The sequence below is a fragment of the Danio rerio genome, chromosome 18 (genome assembly GCF_052040795.2).
Source record: "Danio rerio strain M-AB ecotype USA chromosome 18, GRCz13ab, whole genome shotgun sequence".
In the NCBI taxonomy this organism is placed as follows: Eukaryota; Metazoa; Chordata; class Actinopteri; order Cypriniformes; family Danionidae; genus Danio; species Danio rerio.
Genome location: NC_141038.1, coordinates 48,054,301 through 48,082,286, shown reverse-complemented (window position 1 = coordinate 48,082,286; position 27,986 = coordinate 48,054,301). Strand labels below are relative to the sequence as shown.

General features: G+C 39.0%; 1 protein-coding gene and 1 long non-coding RNA gene across 6 annotated transcripts; one reads left to right on the top strand and one right to left on the bottom strand.

Moving 5' to 3' along the window:
* Nucleotides 1-8: 8 nt before the first annotated feature.
* siral1 (SIR2 antiphage like 1) lies at nt 9-25,568 on the bottom strand. 5 transcript variants are annotated; one of them, XM_087293607.1, is made up of 9 exons: nt 25,323-25,568; nt 24,287-24,376; nt 19,024-19,276; nt 12,457-12,684; nt 9,794-9,922; nt 6,611-6,920; nt 2,215-2,280; nt 2,097-2,127; nt 9-1,988 (listed from the first exon to the last, which is right to left on the bottom strand). In XM_087293607.1, the coding sequence occupies exons 2-8, from the start codon at nt 24,367-24,369 to the stop codon at nt 2,099-2,101; spliced, it is 1,098 nt and encodes a 365-aa protein (XP_087149733.1). In that variant the 5' UTR covers nt 24,370-24,376; nt 25,323-25,568; the 3' UTR covers nt 9-1,988; nt 2,097-2,098. The 5 variants fall into 5 exon arrangements, with proteins under 5 accessions (XP_087149733.1, XP_087149734.1, XP_087149732.1 ...); XM_087293608.1 differs by lacking the exon at nt 25,323-25,568 and adding an exon at nt 25,025-25,188; XM_087293606.1 differs by having other exon boundaries at nt 9-2,127.
* Nucleotides 18,944-22,288, top strand: LOC147832926 (uncharacterized). Its single transcript, XR_015515431.1, has 3 exons — nt 18,944-20,087; nt 21,240-21,491; nt 21,763-22,288. It is a non-coding gene; the product is annotated as an uncharacterized LOC147832926 (long non-coding RNA).
* Nucleotides 25,569-27,986: the final 2,418 nt, after the last annotated feature.

Genomic DNA, 27,986 nt, shown 5'->3' with positions numbered 1-27,986 from the left:
TTTGGATATTTATTTATTTTTTTGTAATTGGTGATATTTCAGAGACTGTAAGGCTCTCTATGTGTTCATAAACACTCACTTTATTAGGTACACCTTACTAGTACCGGGTTGGACCCCCTTTTGCCTTCAGAATTTCTTTAATCCTTTGTGGCATAGATTCAACAAGGTACTGGAAATATTCCTCAGAGATTTTGCTCCATGTTGTCATGATAGCATCACACAGTTGCTGCAGATTTGTCGGCTGCACATCCATGATGCGAATCTGCCGTTCCAACACATCCCAAAGGTGCTCTATTGGATTGAGATCTGGTCACTGTGGAGGCCATTTGAGTACAGTGAACTCATTGTCATGTTCAACAACCCTATCTGAGATGATTCACGCTTTATGATGCATCCTGCTGTGAGTAGTCATCAGAAGATGGGTACACTGTGGTCATAAAGGGATGGACATGGTCAGCAACAATACTCAGGTAGGCTGTGGCGTTGACGCAATGCTCAATTGGTACTAATGGGCTCAAAGTGTGCCAAGAGAATATCCCCCACACTATCACACCAGCACCAGCAGCCTGAACCGTTGATGCAAAGCAGGATGGATTCATGCTTTCATGTTATTGATGACAAATTCCGACCCTACCATCCGAATGTCGCAGTAGAAATGGAAACTCATCAAAACAGGCAACGTTTTTCCAATCTTCTATTGTCCAATTTTGAAGAGTCTGGATATTTTCTCTTTTTCGGACCATTCTCTGTAAAGCCTAGAGATGGTTGTGCGTGAAAATCCCAGTAGATCAGCAGTTCTGAAATACTCAGACCAGCCCGTCTGGCACCAGCAGCCGTGCCACATTTAGTCACTTAAATCCCCTTTCTTCCTCCTGATGCTCGGTTTGAACTGCAGCAGATCATCTTGACCATCTCTACATGCCTAAATGCATTGAGTTGCTGCCATGTGATTGGCTGATTAGAAATTAGCCTTAACGAGCAATTGGACAGGTGTACCTAATGAAGTGGCCAGTGAGTGTATGCTTTATTTATTTATTTTAATATATAGTCGCAGATGTTACAGTAGGCTATTTCGCATTATCATTAATCTGCAGCTATAATCGAATCCTGTTTCTAAAAAGTTTAGTTATTAACATTCAAACACAAGTAGGACTGTGTATGTATATAAAGCATCTGTTTTGTGTATGATGTGTGAACGACCCGTATAGCTCTACTTTGACATCGGACGAGAATGACATCGGCTGCAATTTTCTGTCGTACACCACACCCATCAAAAGGATGCCATTTGGCAGTGGAGAGACAAGCCTCATAAAGATGAACTGAACTGAACCACACCACCCAGTGGTAACGAGTAAGTGATGATGCTGAAAAATAATTCACATAAATAAATCACATTTAAAGAAAATCCCAATCGAAAAAGTCTTTTAAATATAATAATAATCGCACAATAAAATCCAGTAATAGGGTGAATTCTTGCTAACATGAGCTGTTACTTCATACTTCCCTTTTTCTCTGTTTTTAATCTTGGAATGAAACACGACCAGGACATTTATTTATCAATTCATCACGAAAACAATATTGCTGGTGCGTTTAATGATATGAAGAATGTGAGACTGCATTGCTAAAACTCTCCAGTTCAGTTCGTTACAGTATTTATCTAGCACATTTGACCGGTCAAACTGTTTTAGGATGGGACCGGCCTGCCCTGTACGTCATCTTGGTCCACACTTCACATACCTGATTTAAAATAATAACAATAATAATAATCTCCCTCCCTCACTCACTCACATACAGTAAAGCGTTTCAGAAAGGAGTTCACAGTGGTGTTTTTACTGACGCTTTCCCCCGCATGACGCCAACCGATTGTCACGGCGCTCAGAAAACATGAGGAAAGAGTCTTGTTGTGCGTAGTCGAACCAGACCCGAGCGGAAGAGGGCGACGGAGCTGTGGGACGTCCCAGACTAACACTTGTGTCACGAGTGGTAGTCTGGACAGAGAGAGAGGAAGATCTCAATATTATTTCAGAAGCCACAGGAGGACAGTGGATAGGTGTAGTGAAAAACAACAACGACAGAAGCTCTTGCGCTGAATTCACCTCTATGTTTCTATTGTTCTAGAAGCAGGCACTGAAGGAAAGAAGGAAGGAAGTAGTTTAAAGTGTGGTCATGCTAAATTCAAGTGCCTTTAGCATGCAACATGAAAGCCGTTCTAACCTTGTAGGAGGTTTTTCTGGGTTGTGAAGCCGTTGTGACTTTCTTCTCCTGGTGAGATGGGAGATCCTAAATGAATCGAGTATAGGAGTCAATGAAAACCTGTAACATGTTTATAAATGAAAGACAGAAGGGATGCATGATGGAGCCTTTTCACAAAACTGTTATGGCACATTTAACGGTCTTCAATATCTTAATCCTTGAAGGGCTTTCCATGCCTTTCTATTTCTCCCTTTCTTTATGTGTTCAACACTTTTTTTCCCCTGTCAATTAATTTTATTTCACATAACTTCATTTTAGAGCTGCACAATTAATCGTTAAAAGATCGCAATCTCGATTCGACCCCCTAGATGATCTTAATCCAGCATTTCTACGATTCTGTCAATCATATTTTCAAGTTCAGGAGAAAAGAAAAGGCGGCAGCACGAGTCTTTTCATTGTTTCACACATGTTGCTCAGTGACACCTCCAAATGATGTTGAATGAGTCACATACTGTATTTATAAGGTATAATTCACCTAAAAATGTCATTTTTGTCTTAACATAATGATGTTCTCGCGATCGGGAAATCACACGTGACATGAGCTGCTGACCGTGCGCTGTTATCACAGATAGGGCGGGCGCGCGCTCTACTTAATGATAGACGCGTGCCGCGTGTACTTTAGTGAACAGAACCTGCTTATGCTGTGAGTAACAGGTAATACAGTTGTAAATAATATTCAGTTTGTGGCACAGAGTGTTCGTTTAGGAGCCGCGCGCTAAATTTGAACAAGCACTTAGCAGTCGAAATGAAACCGAAAGTGTGCACTTCATTCAAATGATCATATGGCATTTTAGAGTTATGATTACGACAAGCATTTGATATGTTTTTTTCTTTTATAGCGAACCCACAGTTGTGCATGAAAATAAATGTTTACAATGTCAGTATAACTACTCTAGCCTATATATTGTTGAATATAATCTGATAATGGCAAACGTCTGATTTTACCAGTGAATAAATTAGTCTAATGTGACAGATTGCAAGCATATATCTCAAACATAATAATTCAACATCAGAATTATTATAAGTAGAATAGAATTATTTATAGAAACCAGTAGACCTACACATAATATTATTATCGATGTTGTACCATATGTTTGTTTTTACCATACCTTTATTTTACATCTACAGAATCGTGAGAAAATCGTGATCTTTATTTTAAGCAAAAAAAATCGCAATTCTCATTTTAGCCAGAATCGTGCAGCTCTACTTCATTTGTAAACTAATTATTTTTGTTTTTTTTGCATATATGGATTTCTTTGGTTGTTACTTACATTCTTGGCAAATAACCTTTAAAAATTTGTTTTCTGACAAAAATGGTGACGTGTTCAATGGTGACGTACTTATTTCCCCCACTGTATAACGTTATACAGAAAATAAAAATCCCCTACATCTCGGATAAACAAACAGAGAATACATGTTTATGCCTAAACCATCCCTTTAACTAATGATATATGTCACACTTAATAATAAATTCATGACAAGTTTAATAAAATGTAAATATTATAAGAGTTCCCTCTTCAATTCCACCTCTATTCCCCATTCCTCAGACAATAGAGTGGAGGAACTGAGACGTCAATTTGTATGTAAAAAAATTCGGATTTCAGTCAAATTGCTTAAATAAGGTCTGTGGCGAACACAAACTCAAGATACGTTCACGTTTTGTTCTACGACATAAAACACATCAGTTACAGCACACTCTTGATTTTTTTTAATGGGTTTTGCTTCTTTAAAAAGACGGTTGCTATCACGTTGCTAAATCGGACTACAGGCAGTGTCGGAGGCATTATACGTTGTTGAGCTGATCTGTTCTGGAGGGCAGCTCGCTTGTGTTGGGCATTTGGATTTGTCTGTTATTTAAGTATTTTCATGAAGAGTATTTTATAGTTTGTAGTGATTTTCTGATCTGGAATTCATACTGTGTGTAGATAATTCCTTCACATGTAAAGACCCTCGAGACAGATTCATTTGTTGATCATTTATTTAATTATACGATATTATGGAGATACAGCTCACCAGTGCAGTCTGTCTCTATCCTGCTCACAGTAATGCAAACATAAATAATTGTGTAAAAATACACTCATATTAATTGTCATTTTAACCTGATCAAGTGATTTTTCGTTGTTTTTTTTCTTCATCTGAACACATTTTACTCTGTCATAACTGCAATATTTACACTCCTTAAAATATAAAGCATATGTGACTGTATGGGCTGCTTTTCACTGTACTTCGTGACATAAAAAGGAAAATTGAATGTTGCTCTATGTCCATGATGGAACTTGCAGGCATTTAAAGAATTGTCCCTCACGCCTCATTTCTGTCATCTGTTAAGCTAAGCAGGCTGTGTGCACGTGAGCGATACACTTATTTAAATATGCCTTATGATAATACTATGTAGTCACATTTATAGTTTTAAAACTTTTCAAGAGTTCACGCTTAGATATTGCTTGACAACTGTAAGCAACTGTTGGCATGCTGTCCCGGGAGAGAACCCTGAGCTCGGAGATAGTTGAGCCCAGGGCTCCCGCCAGGTCCATAGAGCATGTGTGGGGAGTACCCCTTTTCGAGAGCTCCCCTTTTTGTAAAGGAGGAGAAGGGGTGGATGGGAGGTTTCTTCGGAAAACGAAGATAAGGGAGTAATATCTAGCTAGGCTACTTATAGTGAGTTAGGATAGATCTGATTGGCTAACTAATGAGTGTAGATAGGCGGCCAGCTGCAGTCATTTATATCACATGCTCCTCTCGAAATGAGTTTGAAAAACTTCACTTAGAACAACCGTAAAGCAAAATAGATTTTTTTCCACCTAAAATCTATCCAAAATGCACATAGGTCTATGTGTTTTTGCGTATTTATTTGTTTATAATATATAGCGTGGATTATAATATAATATACAGAGAGATTAACTCTTTGTCATGAACCATATTTCTAAAAATAAGCTGGATAAGTTGTCTGTAGTAGGGTAGGGCTGACGTCACGGGCGAGCGTCCTGCAGGCATAGTCCGTTTATAGCAGGGGTCTCAAACTCGCGGCCCGCGGGCCATTTGCGGCCCTCAGTGCAATATTTTGTGGCCCGCGCCGACCGCTGTACACTGACAGAATCAGCGGAGCGGGGAGAGAGAGTGCTCCCCGCTCCGCTGATTCTATCCGTACACAGCGGTCACTGGCATTCCCCGCCCGCCGTGTAAACAAAGGAGCGGGGATGCCGGTGACGTCACCACGCACCCCGCCCTTTTGTTAGACGCTGTGACGGGCGGGAAGTGTGGAGGGGCGTTGTCGCACGCGTTCTGATCAGCTGTGTTGTCGCGCACGTACTCAAGAGCGGTGTTATCGCGCGCCTACTGAAGGGCGGGACCGAGGGTGTGTCGCATCGCGGGGGCACTTTTGATCATTTTGGAAGGGCACTTTCTATGCAAATCTAAAAAGGGCATGTGCACTGCACAGGTTGAGCCCTATGTGTGCACGTGCCTGCCATGCATCTTATATATATTATAGGTAGATACAGACTGGTACAGACAGGAGTGGGGTGGGGATGTTTTATTTATACATATATACGCCTTTTTTTTAGGTGAGGGAATGGAAGTTTTGAGTGAGTTCCCCCACTTTTTTCCCTAGGACTTCAAAAAGTCAAAGTACAGGTCTAGACTTAATGATGATCATCTTCAAGCCATACTGAGGGTCTCAACTGCTTCCGCTCTAAAGCCAAATGTGGTTCAGATTTGTGAGAAGAAGCGCTGTCAAGTCTCAGGCAGCAAGGAGTAGGCAAAAGATGCCATGTTCAGAAGAACTGTTCATAATCTTCACTCAATGTTCTATTAATGTTAAGGACACTTCATGTTCAGAAGAAATAATTAAAACTGTTAATAATGACATTTGAGGACTTTTTTTGTGAAATCCCTTATACGGCCCAGCCTCACCCAGACTTTGCCTCCTGCGGCCCCCAGGTAAATTGAGTTTGAGACCCCTGGTTTATAGCCTAATGTTAGCTTTTCAGTTCCTGCGTTTGCATTTAAGATCTAAAAGTGCTCAAGGTTGTATTTTCGTGTGAGGATTATCCAACTGGACCAAACGTGTAAGTGTAATGAACAGTGTTTGCACACAGACCTTATTATTTGCAATCTTCGAAAAGCCTATGGGAAAATCCTATAGGGATTTTATCGAGGGAACCAGTTTTATGCTAGCAGCCGATTAGCCTACAAGGTGATGTCATAGTTCCTCCACTCTATAAATGATGGATCATATCCTGCTGGTGGCTTTTATTGGCAGCCCTTTTGGTTTATCATCTCAGACAATACTAAAAGTACTAAAGTTTCACATTCATCAGCAAATGTTCCAAAGTTTCCATATCAGTGCAGATCTTACCCCAGCCATTGGTCACCATGTCCCGCTCTACGTCCCGGTTGCAAATCTCATTGGCCAGCCGTTCGAAGTACTCGGGCAGGTCAGCGTATTCATTGCCATACGAGATGACCTTAATTCCCTTGTCCAGCATGTTATCTCGGAGCTTTTTGAACTCGCCCACATCCTCCCGCCTCACCAGCATGAAGTGCTCAAGGTCAGACTTGTGTTTGACCGCCTCGAGAAACAGCGCCTGGAATGTGGTGTCGTCCACCGTCCTCCCACAGCCCAGGAACACAAAAGACTTTGTTTCATAGAGTTTCTGGATCTCCCTCTGCAAAAAAAAAAAGCATTTCATATAGATGCACTCCTCTACAAACTAGGGCTGCATGTTACATCGTTTCAGCATCGATATCGCAATGTGCACAAACACAATAGTCACACTGCAGGATCTGAAATATCAGGTCAGTTTATTCATCCATTGTTTTTCTTTTGTTTGGTTTTTAAGGAAAATGACTGTGAAATACAAGTGTATTTAAAGGTGCAGTATGTAAGTTTGACACCTAGTGGTTGAACTAGGTATTGCACTCCAGTTTCAACACACATCAAGCGCAGGTTGCCAGATTGATGACACCAACAGGAGTGTGCCCGACTATCGAGCCTAAAGGCTGATTTCAGTCCTGTTCCAAATAAAAGCAACGGCACACGACAGAAGGAATATTCTCCATATTAAAAGGAGTTTTTATCCTAACCAACACCTTAAATTTATATTTTAGAGACAGCTTCTATTTCTTGCAGATAAACAACAGCATAAGCTGATAATGATCACCTCGTGTGCTTTATTCAGTGTTAAATGCTAATAATGTGAGTTTGAATGTACTTTTACATGACATTTCTTGCCATACTACTGAAAGCAGCAGCAGATATTTCACCTCAGATCCTGAAAATAAAATAAGCCATCTAAATTTGAACTTTAAAACTGTGAAATAATGCAAGCCAACACATATCAATGATTCAGCATCTACATTTAATAATGCTAAAGAGGTTTAATATGTAATAAGCAGCCGGCAGCTAGCTCTCTGCAACTCTCACATGGTTGCCCACCGAAGCTAAGCAGGGCTGCGCCCGGTCAGTACCTGGATGGGAGGCCAAATGGGAAAGCTAGGTTGCTGCCGGAAGTGGTGTTAGTAAGGCTAGCAGGGGGCACCCAAACTGCAGTCTGTGTGGGTCCTAATGCCCCAGTATAGTGACGGGGACTCTATACTGTTTAGTGAGCGCCGTCTTTCGGATAAGACTCATTAAAAATCCCAGGATGTCCTTCGAAAAAGAGTAGAGGTTTAACCCCTGGTTATAACCTAGGGGTATAACCTATATCATAATTGGCTTCATCACTCTGTCTCCTCCCCACCAATTAGCTGGTGTGTGGTCTGGCGCAAAATGGCTGCCGTCGCGTCATACAGGTGGATTCTGCGCACTGGTAGTGGATAAGGAGATTCCACCCATGTGTAAAGCGGTTTGAGTGTCTACAAAAACACTATATAAATGTAAGAAATTATTATTATTATTATTATTATAGTTAGATTACGAACCTTACCATTTCGTTGAAGTGCAGTGAGTGTACTATTCTGTGCCTCTGAATGGCTGTATTTAAATTTCTGTCGTGTTTCGTCTGGTGCAAACAGCCAAATTGCTTATCACTGAAAATCTCATCACAAAGTGTTGTTAGGACACGGGGTTACAATGTAACCTGCTCACCTAATGCTTACGTTCGTAATGTTTATGCTATATTATCCAATTAATAACCGCCTAATGTGGAACTCTGAATCTGCGTCTCATTTCGGAGTCTGCTAAAGTCCACTAGAGGGCACTTTTTGGTCATGGATGCATACTTTGCATACTGAGAGCCTTTCTGATGAATGAAATATGCAGTTTTACACAAGGCAACCCAGTGTGCTAAAATATAACTGGCTAAACTGGCATTAGGCAGGTTAAAAGAACCAAAACAAAAACAGAAGTTCTGGCACATACAGCCCATCTTCAAAGCAGAATATCTGACTTCAGCATTGTTTAAATGTTCACTTAGCATGTTTCTTAAATATCTGCAAACATATCATGGTATTTTTATGCTTTAGAAGAGTCATAAACTTACATACAGCACCTTTAACCTTAATAGAGTGGACATTTTCATTTGCTTGTTTGCTTGGTTTTTAAGGCCTATGACTTTGAGATTTTAAGTGTATTTAAATCACTTAACATGAATTTATAACATTTGAACTATTATCAAATATATATTGTGGATATTTTTATACAATAAAGTCTATGCAGTGTTATTTATTTACATTTGATTCTTTAATTTCTGTCTCTGAATATAGTTAGACTCTCCAGATTCATTTATGCAGGTCATCTTTCCTACGAAATTATCCCAATCAATATAAAATTATGAATTATTTCCAAATTGAGCTTTTTAAGTCAACTGGTGAAATTATTCATGTTCCAATATACAGCTGAAGTCAAAATTATTAGCCCCCCTGTATAATCTTTCCCCAATTTCTGTTTAACGTAAAGAAGAAACGCATTTCTAAACATGATACTTTAAATAACTCATTTCTAACAACTGATTTATTTTATCTTTGCCATGATGACAGCACATCTTGTTTAATAAGATATTTTTCAAGACAATAGTATTCAGCTTTAAGTGCAACTTAAATGCTTAACTAGGTTAATTAGGCAAGTAAGGGTAATTAGGCAAGTCATTGTGTAACAATGGTTTGTTCTGTAGACAAATATTGCTAAAATATTGACCTTAAAATGATTTTAATAAGTTTAAAAACTGCTTTTATTTTAGCCGAAATAAAACAAATAGGATTTCTCCGGAAGAAAAAATATTATTAAAAAAACTGTGAAAAATTCCTTCCTCTGTTCAACATCATTTGGAAAATATTTGGGGGGGAAAACGAGGGTGAATAATTGTAAACTGAACACTATTTATCACAGAAAAACAAAGCATCGCAATGTCAGTTTCTTCCAATATCGTGCAGCCCTACTACAAACCCTACCAATCAGCTATTTTTTGCAAATCAAGTTACTTGCATCATTGCGTCAAAACAAAATAATGCAATTTTCCAGTATATCATACAGCACCAGTCTTCCAACCCAGTAAATAGTCAAACCTCCAGAGGTGTGACTTTACGTTCTCCATCAACTCACCATGACTTCTGTGTTCCTCAGAACGTTCTGGTAGCCAGCAGGATGCAGTACGATACCACTAGGGTTGGTGTAGACGCCGTGAATATGGAGTACACTCAGTCTTCTTTTCTCCTGAGCCCATTCCAGAACCTACACACACACACACAAACACAGCTATTTTATACTCCACTGCTCCCAATCCGGTCTCCGCCAGGAGCGTCCGGCTGCTTTTAATGACTGCGGCTTCTAATCAAGAGGCATTTGATGGAAAAGGTGCATAAACACCTTGCCTAAAGGCCACGCTATGGAAAAAGCACACACGGCCTGATGAATAAAGACGCAGGGAACTGAACATGCAGTCACTTGTGCTTCCGAGGGCCCTTCAGGTGAGCTGCTGTGGGGTTTACATGCGCTAATGCACTACATGACGCTTGTCCAGGACCATAAGGCTGATTTTATGGCTAAAAGCTGAAGCTTCCAGTGCTTTGTGCTGAGGGAAATTTATGGCCGAAGGCAAACAGAGATGAACCCAGTGCCCTGATCAACAGACACTGACTACGTTTGCATAGACATCAGGAGTCTTAATTATTTGCCTTAATCTGATTAAGACAATAATATGATCAAGGGTTTTACATGAGTTGCTTTTTGAATGTTCCTTTCATGTTCCTGTTTAAATGTTAAAAGCTCATAGATTTATTATTACGTCATCATTCAATGCTAGTTTCCTCTGGCGTTTCAGGCAAAAACAGTTTGATATTGAGCATTTCGTTTTTAATTTTGCAACAAGTTTAACTACAGATTAAACTATAATTAGGGGTGTGACGATTATGGTTATTACCGTCATCATCACCTATTTTTAGTTTATTATTTATTTTTTTACTTATAGGATTGTACAGAAAAACAGAATAAACTAAATAAAAAATTCAAGGACTTAAAATAAAACTTAATTTTATTTTATTTAACAAGTTTACATTACGAAATGTAAAATTTTGCTACTAGTTTAGATTACGAAACGAAAACACTGCCTGAATCTTTTTTAATAGGGGGCATAGTTGTCTTTGTTTCGAAATGAGTTAATTTTTTCCTCCATCAAATAAATATCGCAGGCCTACTTATTCAAATCAATCTCTCCACAGAAAATAAGCTATTTAAATGCATCGCTGTAATTCCTATATCACAAACCTCTGTCAACGTTTTTGATTTGATTTTGAACATTTTAGAATGTCGATTCAGTCGCCTATGGGAGAAATGACTAGGAATAATAAACGGCAGAAAATGGTCAAACTACTTGCTCTACAAACAAATGTTTGCATGACTACACAGACCAAGTAGAATAATTTAATAAGAAAATATCAAATTGCAACATCAAGCAGTGTAATGAGCAGTTTTTAACGTCAAAAAATGAATGGAAGTGAATGTGACCGGAAGTCGCGAGACAAAAAGATTCAAATGGCAGCGCCCGCTCGTCGGCAGGGAATAAGGTGAATACTTTCATTTTCTCCATCTCACTTGCGGTGAGTTCAGGTGACGGAGTGTTTTGAATTAGTTAAACTATCCTCAGTTTAGTGTATAGTGTCAAACTGGAACAGAAGTGTCAGTATAGACTTATTCAAAACAGGTATCAGAGATAGTCTGGTCAAATGTAGGTTTTTTTAAGAGAATTGAACAGAAGCAGCCTGTTGACGAGAGACAACAAATGATGAGCCACAGTGACGTAAGACAACAAATCATACATAATTTGACTTATTTAAAGCAGGCTTTAGAAAACTATAGCATATAATAATTTTGTATAAATAAGTTTATAAAAATGTGGCCAACTATATATTACAGAGGTTTGTGTAGCAACAATTACAGTGGAGCATTAATTAAATCCTCGATTTTTGTCAGGAGAAAAATATTTTTTGAACGAATTTCGTTTGGTATAATTTGTATTTTATTTATCATAATTTTAATGTATTTTTTTGATCACTTATCTAAATAATAAACAAGAATAATGAATAACATTTGTGGTGAGGTGCAGTGTCCTAGGGTTTGCTGCGGCCAAAACACAAACTGGTTTGTTAAATTAAATGATAAGTAGAATAAAAGTGAAACATTTAGTTTCGAATAATGTATTTCTGTTAACTGTATGATTAAAAATAAAAGAGTAGCCTATTAAACTGTTGTCACGGTGTATGACAACACTGATCTGGTCAGTTTTGCTTTTGTTTAATCAAATCGTTTGAACATTTTAATATTTTAGACAAAGTAGTTAAAAGATTGCATAATATGTACTCTTAATATACTCATAATTAAACATCATGTAGCCTGCTTTTAGAATAACTACCTGACTCGCGTATTAAGGGCTCCACCAGCCCATAACAGGGTTTTATGCATCCCCAATATCAAGAGAGTGACTCTGGAAGGTAACATAATTGCACACACTTGATTACTACTTTAATGTGTGAATGTATTATTGAATGTATTATCCTTTAAATGTGCATGCTTAATCAGGTCATTAATAAGGTCTATCGATTGAAAGGGTTTTAGACAATTAATTGAGCATATATAGATATGCGGTTAACCGACATACAGCTTGATTTCTTGCTTCATCACCGCGGTAACAAAATATCTGTTACCGTCACAGCCCTCACCATAATGCTTATTAACCTACTCGAAGTGCATTTTAGCACAAAAGCTGGTACCTTCTTCTCATCTGTGAGATCCAGAGACTCCAGCTTGGTTCCTTGGTGGGCGGCGTAGATCTCTAACAGGTTGTCAAAGTTGGTGGTGAGCACCAGCGCACCGCTCTCCATCAGCTGCAGCACCGAGCGGAGGAGATGCTTCCCGGCGTTCTCCATCTTACACTCCAGGTCATCAAACACCTCGTACAGGCAGTCTTTAAAAAAGGTGGAGCGTACATTTCCTGTCCGCTACAGATAGGGAAAAAAATAAATAAATCGGAGATATCTGAATAAACATATCACCTTTAGGAGAATTTAAATAGCTCTTCTGTGAGTGTAAGGCAACGTTACATTAGCCAACCAAAGCAGATCAAACCAAATCAGATACTTCATTCGTAGATTTACTGTAAATTGTAGGATATTATTATTAGCTTGAGTTTGACATATTTCAAGTGACACTCTTCTCATTTTGATAAGCTAAAATGACTGATTACTTATGTTGTTTTGCTGTAAAAATATACAAGTCAATCATACAGTGGGGGAAATAAGTATTGAACACGTCACCATTTTTCTCAGAAACAGATTTTTAAAGGTGCTGTTAACTTAAATTTTTAAAACCAGATGGTGGTAACAATCAAAGAAATACATATTTGAAAAGAAAATAAATCTAATTATTTTACAAAGCTATGTGCAATAAAATGAAAAGACACAAGACAAAAGTATTGAACACATGAAGAAAGGGAGGTGTAGAAAGGCCTGGAAAGCCCAGACAGCAGCTGAAATCTCTCAGTAGTTCTTCAGCAAACATCTGCACTTCGTCATTGTAAATGAATTTTAGCTGCTTCAGTCCAGCATCTACAGGGTGGGCCATTGATATGGATGCACCTTAATAAAATGGGAATGGTTGGTGATATTAACGTTCTATTTGTGGTACATTAGTATATGTGAGGGGGCTTGTAAATAACTTATGAAAGAATAAAGTTACGTTAAAACCATTCATAAAGCACACCATTGTTTTTCTTGAGAAATTCCCATCAAATTTGACGTGTCAAATGACCCTCTTCCTCAACTATGGTCACCACCCATCTTCAAAAGTTTGCTCCCTCACATATACTAATGTGCCACAAACAGGACGCTAATATCACCAACCATTCCCATTTTATTAAGGTGTATCCATATAAATGACCCACCCTGTACATTAGCAAGATGATGAAGATGAAACAGGGTGGACATTTCAGCAGGACACTAGCCGCGTTTCCACTATCGCGCCTTAAGCGAGCGTTCCAGGGTGAGCCAAGGCCAGTCGCGTTTCCACTGTGACTTCCGGGGCCTAATCGGGCCAAAGCGAGGCTTTTTCGGCACGCTGAATACCTTGGGCCAAAGAGGGCCAACTGGGGCTTCGGGGCGGAGTGAAAGGAGAGGCGGACACAGTTTTCTGATCGCACACGAGTACATGCGCCAAACTAATATATAAATAAGGGAAAGAAAACATTTAGCCTTATAGGCTGGGATCTTTTTGCGTATGATCACCCTTATGTTTCCCTTTTAAATGTAAGGCTGTTGCATAAAATAATAAAGTTTTCATTTATAAGTGACTTTCGAAAGGATCCTTGCTGCGTCCTCCTTGATGTTTCAAGAACACAATATTAAAGACACAGCAGACAGTAGAATGGCCCAGCCAATCACCTGACACGAATCCAATAGAGAATACAAAATAAAGCATAGATTTTTACACTCTGTTGAAGTCTGTGAAAATCTCACAGCTGAGCATCGCATGTGACTTTATTCTCAATATGAGAGGCATCTTTAAGCCGCCATCACCAAAAAGATTTGGTTTAGTTTTAGTTCTGCATTTATTATTATTATTATTTATCAATCAGCGTAGTTTTGCTAACCACAACTAACTAAACATAATCAGCAATAACAAGACACAATGCATCTATGGCTTCTCTACTGAGTAACAGTATCCTGGAGGAACTGATTTCCTGTGTTGATGGCACTCGGCCAAGCAAACTTCAACCCTCATAATAGTGATCTCAGAAGAAATACAAGTACTTCAGGCAAAACATTTAGTGTATACATGTCGTTAATCAAGTGCAGTTGATACTCGGAGCACAATTTGAATTTAGAAACTAGAAAGTACAAGACAGATTGAGAAGAGAGTCTTGAGAATAGAGCAGCGCTGACAGCAGTGCCCTTGCCCCTTGTCAAACTCAATCTCATTACACTGAGCTGAAGTCATTCTCTGAGCCTGGCAGAGGCACATGAAAAACTGGAGAGACAGAGAGAGAGAGAGAGAGGGAAAGAGAGAGCTCCTATGAATAGCCTGCAGAATCCACTTTCTCAGGAAGCCAATTATCATGTCCACACCTGATGTGAACTAATTCCTCAAATCTCAGGCCCTGTTTACACCTGCGCTGCGTCTGAAATCGCATGCTTCCACACTATATAGCACTGTTTCCCAACCCTGTTCCTGAAGGCACACCAACAGTACACATTTACATAAATGCAAAACAGTATGCATGCCGAGTAGCATGTCTGAATTGAAAAACAGTATGCGAGAAGTACCTGTGACCTACTTCTTCCGTTGAGATTCTGAAGTGTGCATCTGTTAGATGCTACGCTATGTCATGATGCCATGCGAGAGAATTCATGAATGGGGATTCCGCTGTCCAGCATAGTTTAGCTCCAATTTGCTTCAACACACCTGCCTGGAAGATTCTACAATACCTAGAAAGAGCTTTATTAGCTGGTTCAGGTGTGTTTAATTGGGGTTGGAACTAAATTATGTTGGACACCGGCCTTCCAGGACTGAGTTTGGGCACCCCTGATATAGAATGTAGTTTTCTAATGGTTGTGTAGTATTCACATTCAAATCTAGTACCTACTGAGTAGTAGGCGATTTCGGGCGCAGCTCTGGTATCAATTAGAAACATGTGTATACAAGTGTAAATGGGGTCTACAATGTTGGCCTGTTGCACAAATGAAAGTGATGAAACTTTTGGTTTTGCACGTTTCGGATTGAAATAATCCTATTGCCGAGACATACCAAGCTGACGCCAAAACATATAGAGCCATCGAAACCCAACTGAGTTGTTGCCTCGTGTCAGGTAAGCAACATCTTTAATTAAAGGGAGATCTCCTCCACTTTATCATACTTGAAGGGGAAATGTGCTTTATGCAATAGCAAAGTTAAATAAAGCCTGAAGCATCAGAATCTGTACTTGGTATCGGCCGATCTCCATGACAAGGAAATGGAACTCGCCATCGGCTGCAAAAATGCTGAATGGAGCATCCCTATACATTAACGTGCATGTCATGCTCATCACATGATGTCTTGCTGATAAATATAAAGAGAAACTGCACATGGGAATCTCGTGAAAACTAAATGACAATATTGTCCATATATATTATATGGATATAATTGTCCATGTAAAAACCGGGCGAATTTGACAGGATGACAAAACCAGCATATAAAAGTAAGTAAGTTCATTCTTACTAAATCATTAATTTTCCTTCAACTATTTCAGCATGTTTTACGTAGCGGATGCCCTTCCAGACCCAACCCAGTACTGGGAAACACCCATTCACACATTCAAGCTTTCACACCTACACTTTTGTTTCGGAACCTGTCTCGTTTGCCCAGTTAGCGCAGTTTGGCAAATGTGAAACCACTAATCGCTCTCGGATCCACGCCAAATCAATCGCTCCAAGATCGCTTGAATGAGGTGGTCTCAGCTCGATTGAAAGGAACTCTGTAGCGGATCGATTGCAGTGAGAAAGCGATACGATCCGAGCTCGGTTATATCACTGTGTTTTATGGATCGCAAGTCTCCAGATGCCCGCAAACGAGTGATAATATCCCGGTAATCTTGCGTCTTCCTCCCGGTCCTCAAATAGGCTAGGTCACGCACCCTTCTCACTCCTCCCCACCGCATCTCTCCTCACTCTTTAGACACGTCGCGCGCACCTTGTCGAACACCACCAAACCACCAACCCTCCTGACAGCTAAGCGGGACTCTGCAAAATAAACCCTGACACTGACCAATGTGAGGAGAGTTTACTCACACGTGACTTGCTTTAGCTCTTTTTGTCCGATTAGAAACTTTGCAGTGTGAAAGCGAACCGCTCCAAGAGCAAAGAGCAACAATGTAACAATTGTAATCTCTGTTTCGGAACAACTGAATCGATTCACAGGTGTGAAAGCACCCTTAGTCCCTTATTTATCAGGAGTTCCCATAGCGGAATGGACAATTCAACTATTCCAGCATGTTTTACGTAGCGGATGCTCTTCCAGACTCAACCCAGTACTGGGAAACACCCATACACATACATTCAAGCACACACTCGTACACTACAGCCTATTTTGTTTACCCAATTCACCAACAGAGCATGTCATTGGACTGTGGAGGAAACCAGAGCACCCGGAGGAAACACGGGGAGAACAAGCAAACTCCACACAGAAATGCCAACTGGCCCAGCTGAGACTCGAACCAGTGACCTTCTTGCTAATGCTAACAATTGAGCCACCATGCCGCCCACCATTCTTACTTATTCTGCATTTATTTTGCTGTCTGTTTTTGCCAATGGCTCATTGACAGTTCAAAGTAAGGGTAGTACTAGATTTCATTTTTGAGCTGTAAAAGAGTACAGTGTGTTCAATGGATTTTTCTGTTGATGCAAACACACACACAGCAGGCATAAAACTATTCAACTGCTTTAAAAACTGCATGTGCTGTGCTTTAGGGCCTTTATATAAATCATTACTGCAAATATATCCCTCCCATGTTTATTTTCCCCTGCATAATTCAATATGCTGTCTTCTCTAACTGAAGTCTATTGATTTCTTTTATTCTCTGAAACCCTGATTTGGGTGAAATCACTCGTTCGTGCTTATCAGCATTCAGCAAACTCAATAGTTTGAATCAAAAAAGAAGTCGAAAGTCTCAACCATGACTTACACATTCATGTCCAAACATGTCAAAGGTGGAAACACGTACATTTATTTTCTCCAGAATCCTCCACCTTCCAGTGAACATTAAAAAGAATGTGTTGTTAAAACATCATATTGCTTGGAAGCTGTATGGATTAGCGTTTTGCATGTTGTTTTTGGAGGTGGGAAGCTTGCATGCACATTCAGATAAGCCTCAATATGGGTCATTTTATCACTCACAAGAGACTCAAAACCCGCACAAGTAGGGTAAACCTTTAAAAAAAAAAGACCTGTGGAGACTTGAAGCCTTTCCGCCAGGCTACTAACAATAACAAACTAACCGTGCTTGGAAATTCACAGGAACGGAGGCTGATGTTTTCCTAGGAGAGCTGTTTTGTTGATGTAAATTGTTCAGCTATGACTATTGGAGGCAGTGAGACACCAGCATTGACGCTGAAATTCATTACCTAACTCCCTTTCACATGCCTAAAGCCGTCTAAATCCTCTAGCAAAACTGGTGGGGTTTGAATGCAGATGATACGAGGGATTGACAATGAAAAACAGGGATAAACCTCGGCGCGCTGTTTTGACGGGCGAGACAAACAACAACACAGGTGGTGCATGACTCTGTGCATCATTCTGGGTGGAGGGAAGAGTACAGACCAATGATGAACAAGTTGTGTTTATCAGGGCACAACGATAAGGATGTTTTTTTCTGATTCGTCCATGCTTGGCCATCATTTTTACAGACCTTACCTCTACAAATAAGGCATTTTAAGCAAAATAGCCGTGTATAAAATTGATTTAATGTTACATGTTGCGGCATGGTGGCTCAGTGGTTAGCACTGTTGCCACACAGCAAGAATGTCACTGGTTTGAGTCCCGGCTGGGCCTGTTGGCATTTCTTTTCATTTCTTTTCTTTTCTTGCATTTCTTTTCTTGGAGTTTGCATGTTCTCCCTGTATTTCATTCAGATGTTGCGGTTTCCCCCACCTTCCAAAGACATGCAGTATCGGTGAATTGAATAAACTAAATTGGCTGTAGTGTATGAGAGCATGAAAGTGAAACCATGCTGAACTATTAATGACAGCGGTTAGGAACATTGACTTAACTGCAGTCTTGGTTTATCTGTTATATCTTTATAAAAGCTTTACATAATGCATAATTCTAGCCAATGGTTATGTATGAGAAAGTCTTACCTCTGATTTATATTTGGTGAGGATGTCTGATGATGTCACCATTCAAAATTAAAGTTTCTAATTTATATATTTTTTATAAATTAAAGTGCACCTTTTGAGTTATAATGTCTTATTTCTCATTGTCATAAATTAAAATAATGAGGTGTGACAGTTGAGCGGGAAAAAAATAAACCCTGCAACTCTGACCAACGTGAGAAGATTTTCCTCCCACGTGACTTGTTTTAACTACTTTAGTCTGTTTAGAAACTTTGCCGTGTGAAAGCGAACCGCACTAAGAACAATTTTAATCCCTGTTTGGGAACAAAACAATCGATCTACAGGTGTGAAAGCACCCTAATATTCGCTTTGAATGCTACAAGTTACTACCAAATGTGAGCATACTAATGTACCATCAACATTTCAAACCATAATAAAGGAGTTTGATTTTCTAGGAAGAAAAGAAAAAACAAATCTTACAGGTGAAAGTTTCTGAATAAGGTCATGCGCAACGTGCACCAGGTTCTTGTCCTCTTGCAGACTTTTCTGGAAGCGCCGGCTCTCTTCCTCCTCAAGCAGATCAAAATCATTGGCAGCATCTAGCAGCGCCTGGATCAGACCTTTCCATGAGCGCAGCGCTGGCACCTGAGGAGCTACGGCTGAACTCACACCTGTGCCGATCACCAAAACCAGCTCAGGAGCTCGCTTGGTCTTCAGGCTGGGCAACAACTTCCTACGGACGGCAGAGTGGGAGGAAATGTAATCAGGTCAGAGGAAACATGCATATGAATGGAAGTACAGAGCTCTGTGCAAAAACATGATTTAACCTGACTTCAAAAATAGAATCCGAAACCAGGTGTTGTTGTTTTTTTGTTTTTTGTGGACAATCAAATACATTTAAAGGCAAAAGACAATTAATACATTTAAAGACATTAAATACAGTGAAAGTCAGAATTATTAGCCCTCCTGAATTATTAGCACCCCTGTAAATTAATGTTTAAGGGAAAGCAGATTTTTCCAACACATTTCTGAACATAATCGTTTTAATAACTAATTTATAATAACTGATTTCTTTTATCTTTGCCATGATGGTAGTAAATAATATTTGACTAGATATTTTCACGATGCTAGTATTCAGCTTAAAGTGAAATTAAAAGGCTTGACTAGGTTAATTAGGCAAGTCATGGTATAATTATGGGTTGCTCTGTAGACTATCGAAAAAATATATAGCTTAAGGGGGCTAATAACTTTGACCTTAAAATTGTTTAATAAATTAAGAACTGCTCTTATTCTAGCCATAATAAAACTAATAAGACTTTTTCCAGAAGAAAAACTTATTATCAGACCTACTGTTAAAAACCCTTGCTCTGGTAAACATAATCTGGAAAATATTTGAAAAAGCAAAACAAATTGTCAGGAGGGAGAATAATTTTGACTTCAACTGTACATTTAAAAGCAAAAGATTGTTTTTTAGTGAAATATCCATAAACCACTAAAACAGTGTTATATATTTTGCTGACTTATGAACTTACGATGTTTCTAAGGCCCCGTTTACACTAATGCGTTTTAGTTTGATAACGCATAAGTTTTGCTACGGTTACGCCATCCGTCCACACTACGCCGGAGTTCTCGAGCGCCGAAAACGGAGCGTTTCGAAAACGCTGGAGAGGGCGTTTTCATTCTGAAACGCTGCTGCTCCGTCTCAGTGTGGATGGGGAAAGACGGAGATATCTGAAAACGGAGGCGGGGCTGCAGTCATTCGCCTCTCTGATTGGGGCTTTTCCTCAATATTAAGTAGCCTAACACACAGTTCAGTCCTGAATCTTCTCCGTGTAAGTTCAGACTTCGCAAGTTTGATCAAGGCTGCATCTCTTCTTCTCAGTTTGATATGGAAAACATACCGAGGACACGCGTCAATCTTCACAGGGAACAGTGTACTTTATAACTTCATTCACATCACCTTGGCTACGTTGTTTCACTTTCTCAACAATAAAATGTAAACTTGATATGAGGAACTGCCTATTTTTATTTTAATATTAACAACTAAACAGACAGCAGACATGTTGAGGCGTCGTGCTGCATATATGAGCGTCATTTTCACTGTGTGCATATTTATAACAAAACGGAGCCGATAACAACTGCCTCCTTTCAATTTCAGTGAAAATACGAAACACAGCCTCTCTTTTGCTGAATATCAGTTTTAATAATCGATAATGGCCATTATAAAAGTATAACATACAATAAGTTTATACATTATAGGAAATAAAGGCAAGCGATCAGTCAATATACAGAATGTAGGCTACGTGCTTACATTAATCATTAACTTATCTTTGCGCTCAGCCAAAACACGTTACCTGAGAACAAGTAATAGATTCTAGTGACCAAAGTCAGGGAATATGTCGTTAGATAAAGACAACAAGATGAATGAAATATCACGTTTAATAAATATAGTGAGATTAGATCCAGCGGGAGATGCTTGATGAGAAGTCCGACTAGCAGAGCTCTCATCTGGGTAGATGGGCTCCAGCGATTGCCAAAGTGTGTGTGTGTGGTCACGTGATGTGCGTTTTCAGCGTTTTGGTGTGGACGGAGAGCAGTTCAGAAACGCTGGGTAAAACGCGAGTGTGGACGCGGATCGTTTTCATTCTAAAACGCCGTTTTAAAACTAATACGCTCTAGTGTAAACGGGGCCTAAGTGAGTGATAAGTGAGAAATAAGCTATTTTAACTAGTGACGTGGACCATGTCTTCTCATTTCAAGAGTTCACACTTAGCTGATGATTGATTATAAAGTGTGTTTGTCATGCTCTCCCAGCAGAGAGCCCTGAGCTCATGAGATTCACGAGCCTGGGGCTCCCTCCCATTTGCAGGGTGAAAGGGGAGTTTGAGATAGGTAGGTCTCGAGAACTCCCCCTTTATTTAGGCTAATGACAAATTAGAGATTGCTATGTAGAGATATACTGCTGGATAAGAGCTCGAATAGAGTGCAAATTTGGATTGGTCATTTTACCTACTATGCATTTCTTAGGACTGTGGGAGGAAACCGGAGAAGCCGGGGAAAACCCAAGTGAGCACGGGGAAGACATGTAAACTCCACACAGAAACTGTGACTGGCCTGTTAAGGACTTGAAGTGATGTTCTTGCTGTGAGGCAACAGTGCTATTTACTGAGGGAATAGAGGAGGAGTAGGAAGGAGGGGTGGAACGGGGGATTCTTCAAGATGAAGATAACTGTAGTAAGAAACTGGTTATTTATAGTGAGTTAGGAATAATCTGATTGGTAAATCATTCGTTTTCTATTGCGGGACCAGCTGTGATCAATCATAAGCACGTGCTCCTCTTGAAATTAGTTTATGAATAAACTTCACTTAATCATACACCGTTGATTTTTTATTTGATTTTATAGAAAACAGGAAAAAATACTGATAAGTTTTGAATTCTTTAGCCCATCATGAAAATGATTTCAATAGGAAATATGGACTTAAAATCATGTCACAATATTTTATGGTATTTACTGTGATAACAGTATTAATGACGATAATTCACATGTAAGATACAGAGACTCAGAGATACTCAGAGACCAAAAAAAAAGTCCTGTATCTTATTTTTATTTTTAAATTTTACAAAAAAAAAAAAAGGTCAACTCTTTCATTCATACTGGATGTTATAGGACACTCTTGCGCACAAACTCCACATTTATGTTACTGAAGAAAGGAAAAGACATCAGCTACCACTGCAGGATAGCAAGTAGAATAAAAATGATAGAAATGGAAAAATTTATCAAAAAATAAACAGACGCCTGTAATGATAAATGGAATATTTGTCTTCTTAAAACCTTCTTGGCTATTTTATAAGCATGAAGTACATTTATAATGAAATGCTAATCAGCCTAGCCTTTAATATCGTATTGAATATTATGAAATATCATGATTTCTTCCTCATTCTGTAGATGCCTGGTCACAAAATTGCTATTTCAAAAACATTTGACTGATGGTATGAAGAGAATTTAGAGTCAAAGTATGTCAGTAAATCTCTTTTTGCAAAATGTTATAACACACAAAACTATCACATGTGTACTATTGTAATAACAATTAATTGCACATGCTGATTTTAGATCTTTTTTAATGAATTTTGTGGAATTTTTCCAGTATACTGTAAATGATTAGACATCGTTTATCCCTAGACAAACTATGCCTTTGTTTGTTGTGAATACACGCCCTCTAGTGGCAAAAATTACATATTGTGCCTTTAAAACCCCTGGTTATTTAAAGTCAATATTAGTCAGCACAACCCAAGATTTCTCCTTATCTTATCGGAAAATGCATGTTGTAGATTATATTTTGGAGGTTTATTCCATGTATATTTTATTTTTAAGCCTCATAATGTTTCTTCAAAATGTCATAAGATCAAACAACATACTGAAATGCATTACCTAACTCCCTTTCACATACCTAAAGCTGCCTAAATCCTCTAGCAAAACTGGTGGTGATTAAGCCACAACTCCCATGATTCAACTCAGCAGTCGCAGCATCATCAAACTATGCCTTTGTTTGTTGTGAACACACGCCCTCTAGTGGCAAAAATTACATACCTTGGTTATTTAAAAGTAAACATTAGTTAGCACAGACTAATAATTCTCCCTATTTGAAAACGCATGTTGTAGATTATATTCTGGATGTTTATTCCAAGTATATTTTATTTTTAAGCCTTATAATTTGTCATCAAAATGTCATAAGATCAAACGACAGACTGAAAATCATTACCTAACTTCCTTTCAAATACCTAAAGCTGTCTAAATCCTCTAGCAAAACTGGTGGGGTTCAGACCACAACTCCCATGATTCCGCACTCAGCAGTTGCTGCATTATCAAACTATGCCTTTGTTTGTTGTGAACACACGCCCTCTAGTGGCAAAAATTACATACCTTGGCTTTTTAAAAGTAAATATTAGTCAGCACAGACTAATAATTCTCCTTATCTGAAAATGCATGCTGTAGATTATGTTCTGGAGGTTTATTGCATGTATATTTTATTTTTAAGGCTCATAATTTCTCATCAAAATGTCATAAGATCAAACGACATGAAAATCATGACCTAACTCCCTTTCACATACCTAAAGCAGTCTAAATCCTCTAGCAAAACTGGTGGGGTAAAAACCGCAACTCCCAAGACTCACACACTCGCCAGCATCATCAAACTATGCCTTTGTTTGTTGTGAACACACAACCTCTAATGACAAAAATTTCATACCCTGGTTATTTAAAAGTAAATATTAGTCAGCACAAACTATAAATTCACCTTATCTTATCTGCAAATTCATGTTGTAAAATATATTCTGGATGTTTATTTCATCTATATTTTATTCTGTTTTTTTTTTAAGCCTCATGTTTCATGTCATAAAATCAAATGACAGATTCTCCCTTCTCCTTTGTCCATTCATTGTATTCTAATGTGTTTAAATGGGAATTAAAACTAGCTTCTCAGCCCTTTCAAAATAACAACATTGTCAGTTCTGTCTCATGCAATCCTTTAAGTTGACAGAAATATTGATCAACTGATATTCTTCAAAGAATAAGAGCATAACTTCCTAGTGAAAGCACCGTTAAGGGAAAGTACATGTCGTTGAAAACTCATTTGTCAGAAGAACAGGTCAGAAAACAGGAGCTGACTGCAATGAAGAATATTTGGCTCAGCTTGGGAATGTGCTGGCAGCGAAGCAAGACACGAACATCTGTTGTTTTCATACCTGGCCTTCTTAGCCATTGTGTCTCCATCCTCGGAGTCAGGGGAAGGACGCTTCTCTGTCTTCACGGTGACAACAGAGGCCATTCGACTCCTAAAAGGACAAATATCCAGAAATACAATTAATTTATAAAGCAGCAAATATGATAGACAGATAATGTGGCTTTATTACATAATTCCAATGTATAAACTAGGGGAATTTAAGATTAGTGTTGTTAGAAGGAATTCATTAGCCTAACATCAAGCTTAATAAAACCTAATTGTCCTAATTGTTTACAGTGAAAGAGATTTATTGTACTCAAGGCAGGAGGAACAGGTTTCTGAGCATTTACATCATCATGATGAGAGAAAGACAACTGAAGATGATGCTGCAGGGCTTTTGTGGTGCACACTTGCCTCTTTTGACATCTTTTAGTCAAAACAGTTCTGATTTTTCTCTTTGTTTCCCTTTCAAACTCTAGTCAGACATAATGGAGTGCACTTTAAGGACTTAGAAAAATCAATCACAACATACAACAACAAACTGGCCATAAAGCCAAGACAGCCACTTTAAGCTAACAAGCTAACAGGTTAGCTACATATGTGATTTTTAGCGCCTAAATTAATCGAATTACTATGTAATAACTTAATTAAAAACTAACATTGCGAGTACCATACACGTAATTATAATGTTATTTCAATAATATCAATGTTATTGTTATTTTAAGCGGGAAGGTTAACGTTAAGTGAACTCTTCAATCACCTGTTGCTTTTGTTCCATATGTGACACAGTTCGGCTTTAGCATTCAGGCTAACATTACACTATTGTCTACAAGGATGTAATGTAATATCGAAATTTAAACAACAATAGAAAAAACTAGTAATGTTATATGCATTTCGTTATATCGGCATTCAAACAGGAATGGCGAGATAACGGATGGGAAAGCGGAGGTTTATCAATCCGCTAATGTAACCTTACATCAAATGTGAGTGAAATAAAATAAATAAAAGTAATGTACATAAATTAGACATTGTTTTTAAAAGCTCCAAAATCCACTTACCCAGATGAACCGAGGAAATGAAGATCCGAGTGCTTTGTTATATAATTCAAAGCGTTATCAATGATAAAGCAGAGCAACAAAGGACAAACTTCATCAAACACGCGTTTAGTGGTTTGATCTTAATGCCAGTATGGTATCAGTACCAGTCAGTGTCCAATAAGACACTATAAAACCGCTAAAGGCCTTCAATAAATCAGGACAGCCTTTAGAGAACTACCTGTCCAGAGACTCGCCTTTGCGGATCCTTCTGTACACAAGCTGGAGCTTTTTACACGTGTCCGCGCTGCGCATCACAGCGGATGTGCGCACCCCCGCGCGCGTGCATGTGTGTGTCTGCGGGATGTGAAAGTTTAATCCGCCAGTCAGACAGTCAGTCGCACTCTGGACAAAAGCCAGCACTTTACATTTGAAAAGCTCGAATGAATAACTTGAGATGCTTTAAGAGTGCAGACACATGCTGGTTGGTGTGCTCGTTCGAACACTTGAGTATGCGCACGCATTTCTGGCTAGATTTTGATTATAAATATATGATTTATCCCCCCCCCCTTCTTTGTCATAAGTCTGCGATAAAATCACTACATATAATCACTTATTCCTACTTACATCCCTATAATCTGTCATTTGCAATGTTATTTTTTATTTAATTTGTGTGTGTGTGGTTTTTTAAGTAATCTTTGCTGCCTTTGTCCATCTCCACTGAAAGAGATAATATCTATTAGTAATATCTTAATGAGCTCATAAAAAGAAAAATAATAATCCTACATTCAATAGGTTGTCTTCATTCAGAAATGGAAGTTTTAGTATCTTCAAGTCATAAGCACAGTGCATTTTGATTTGTAAACACACTCACCGGCCACTTTATTAGGTACACCCGTCCAACTGCTCGTTAAGGCAAGTTTCTGATCAGCTAATCACATGGCAGCAACTCAATGCATTTAGGCATGTAGACATGGTCAAGACGATCTGCAGCAGTTCTTTCAGAAACTGCTGATCTACTGGGATTTTCACGCACAACCATCTCTAGGGTTTACAGAGAATGGTCTGAAAAAGAGAAAATATCCAGTGAGCGGCAGTTCTGTGGGCGCAAAATGCTTTGTTGATGCCAGAGGAGAATGGCCAGACTGTTTCGAACTGATAGAAAGGCAACAGTAACTCAAACAAGCACTCGTTACAACAGAGGTCTGCAGAAGAGCATCTCTGAATGCACAACACAACCAACCTTGAGGCGGATGGGCTACAGCAGCAGAAGACCACACCGGGTGCCACTCCTGTCAGCTAAGAACAGGAAACTGAGGCTACAATTAACACAGACTCACCAAAACTGGACAACAGAAGATTAAAGAAACATTGCCTGGTCTGATGAATCTCGATTTCTGCTGCAACATTTGGATGCTCCGCTCAGAATTTGGCATCAACAACATGAAAGCATGGATCCATCCTGCCTTGTATCAATGTTTCAGGCTGGTGGTGTAATGATGTGGGGGATATTCTCTTGGCACACTTTGGGCCCATTAGTGCCAACTGAGCATTGTGTCATTGCCACAGCCTACCTGAGTAATGTTTCTGACCATGTCCATCGCTTTATGACGACAGTCTACCCATCTTCTGATGGCTACTCACAGCAGGATAACGCACCATGTTATGAAGCGCGACTTAGACTGGTTTCTTGACAATGAGATCACTGTACTCAAATGGCCTTCAGACACCAGACCTCAATCCAATAGAGCACCTTTGGGATGTGGAGGAACGGGATATTTGCATCATGAAAACTAGGGGAATTTAAGATTAGTATTGTTAGAAGGAATTCATTAGCCTAACATCAAGCTTAATAAAACCTAATTGTCCTAATTGTTTACAGTGAAAGAGATTTATTGTACTCAAGGCTGGAGGAACAGGTTTTTGAGCATTTACATCCTCATGATGAGAGAAAGACAACAGTAGATGATGCTGCAGTGCATCTTCTGATGGCTACTCACAGCAGGATAACGCACCATGTTATAAAGCGCGACTTAGACTGGTTTCTTGACAATGAGTTCACTGTACTCAAATGGCCTTCAGACACCAGACCTCAATCCAATAGAGCACCTTTGGGATGTGGAGGAACGGTATATTTGCATCATGGATGTGCAGATGACAAATCTGCAGCAACTGCGTGATGCTATCATGTCAATATGGACCAAAAACTCTGAGGAATATTTCCAGTCCCTTGTTGGATTAAGGCAGTTCTGAAGGCAAAAGGGGGTCCAGCCCGGTACTAGTAAGGTGTACCTAATAATGTGGCCAATAAGTGTGTGTGTGTATATATGTATGAATATTTTTGAATATATATATATATGTGTGTGTGTGTGTGTGTGTACTCTGTATATACTCCATATACTACAGTTTAACTAAAATGTTGTTTAAACATGTTATTGATGCATCATTTGATGAAATATATGCAAATTCACATGCATTTCTAAAACAAAAACCTGAAAATGTGTCAGGTTTAAAATTCCTTTTTTTATATGGCGAACAGTCAGAGAAAAAAAAAAAGCATCTAATTTTTCTGTAAATTTTTAATGAACTAAATCATACATAAATATAATGTAAAAATCTTCTGAACACTGATATGAATAAAACTGAATTGTGGTGTTGCTGAAGTAAATTTTTACAGGGAGGGTCGGG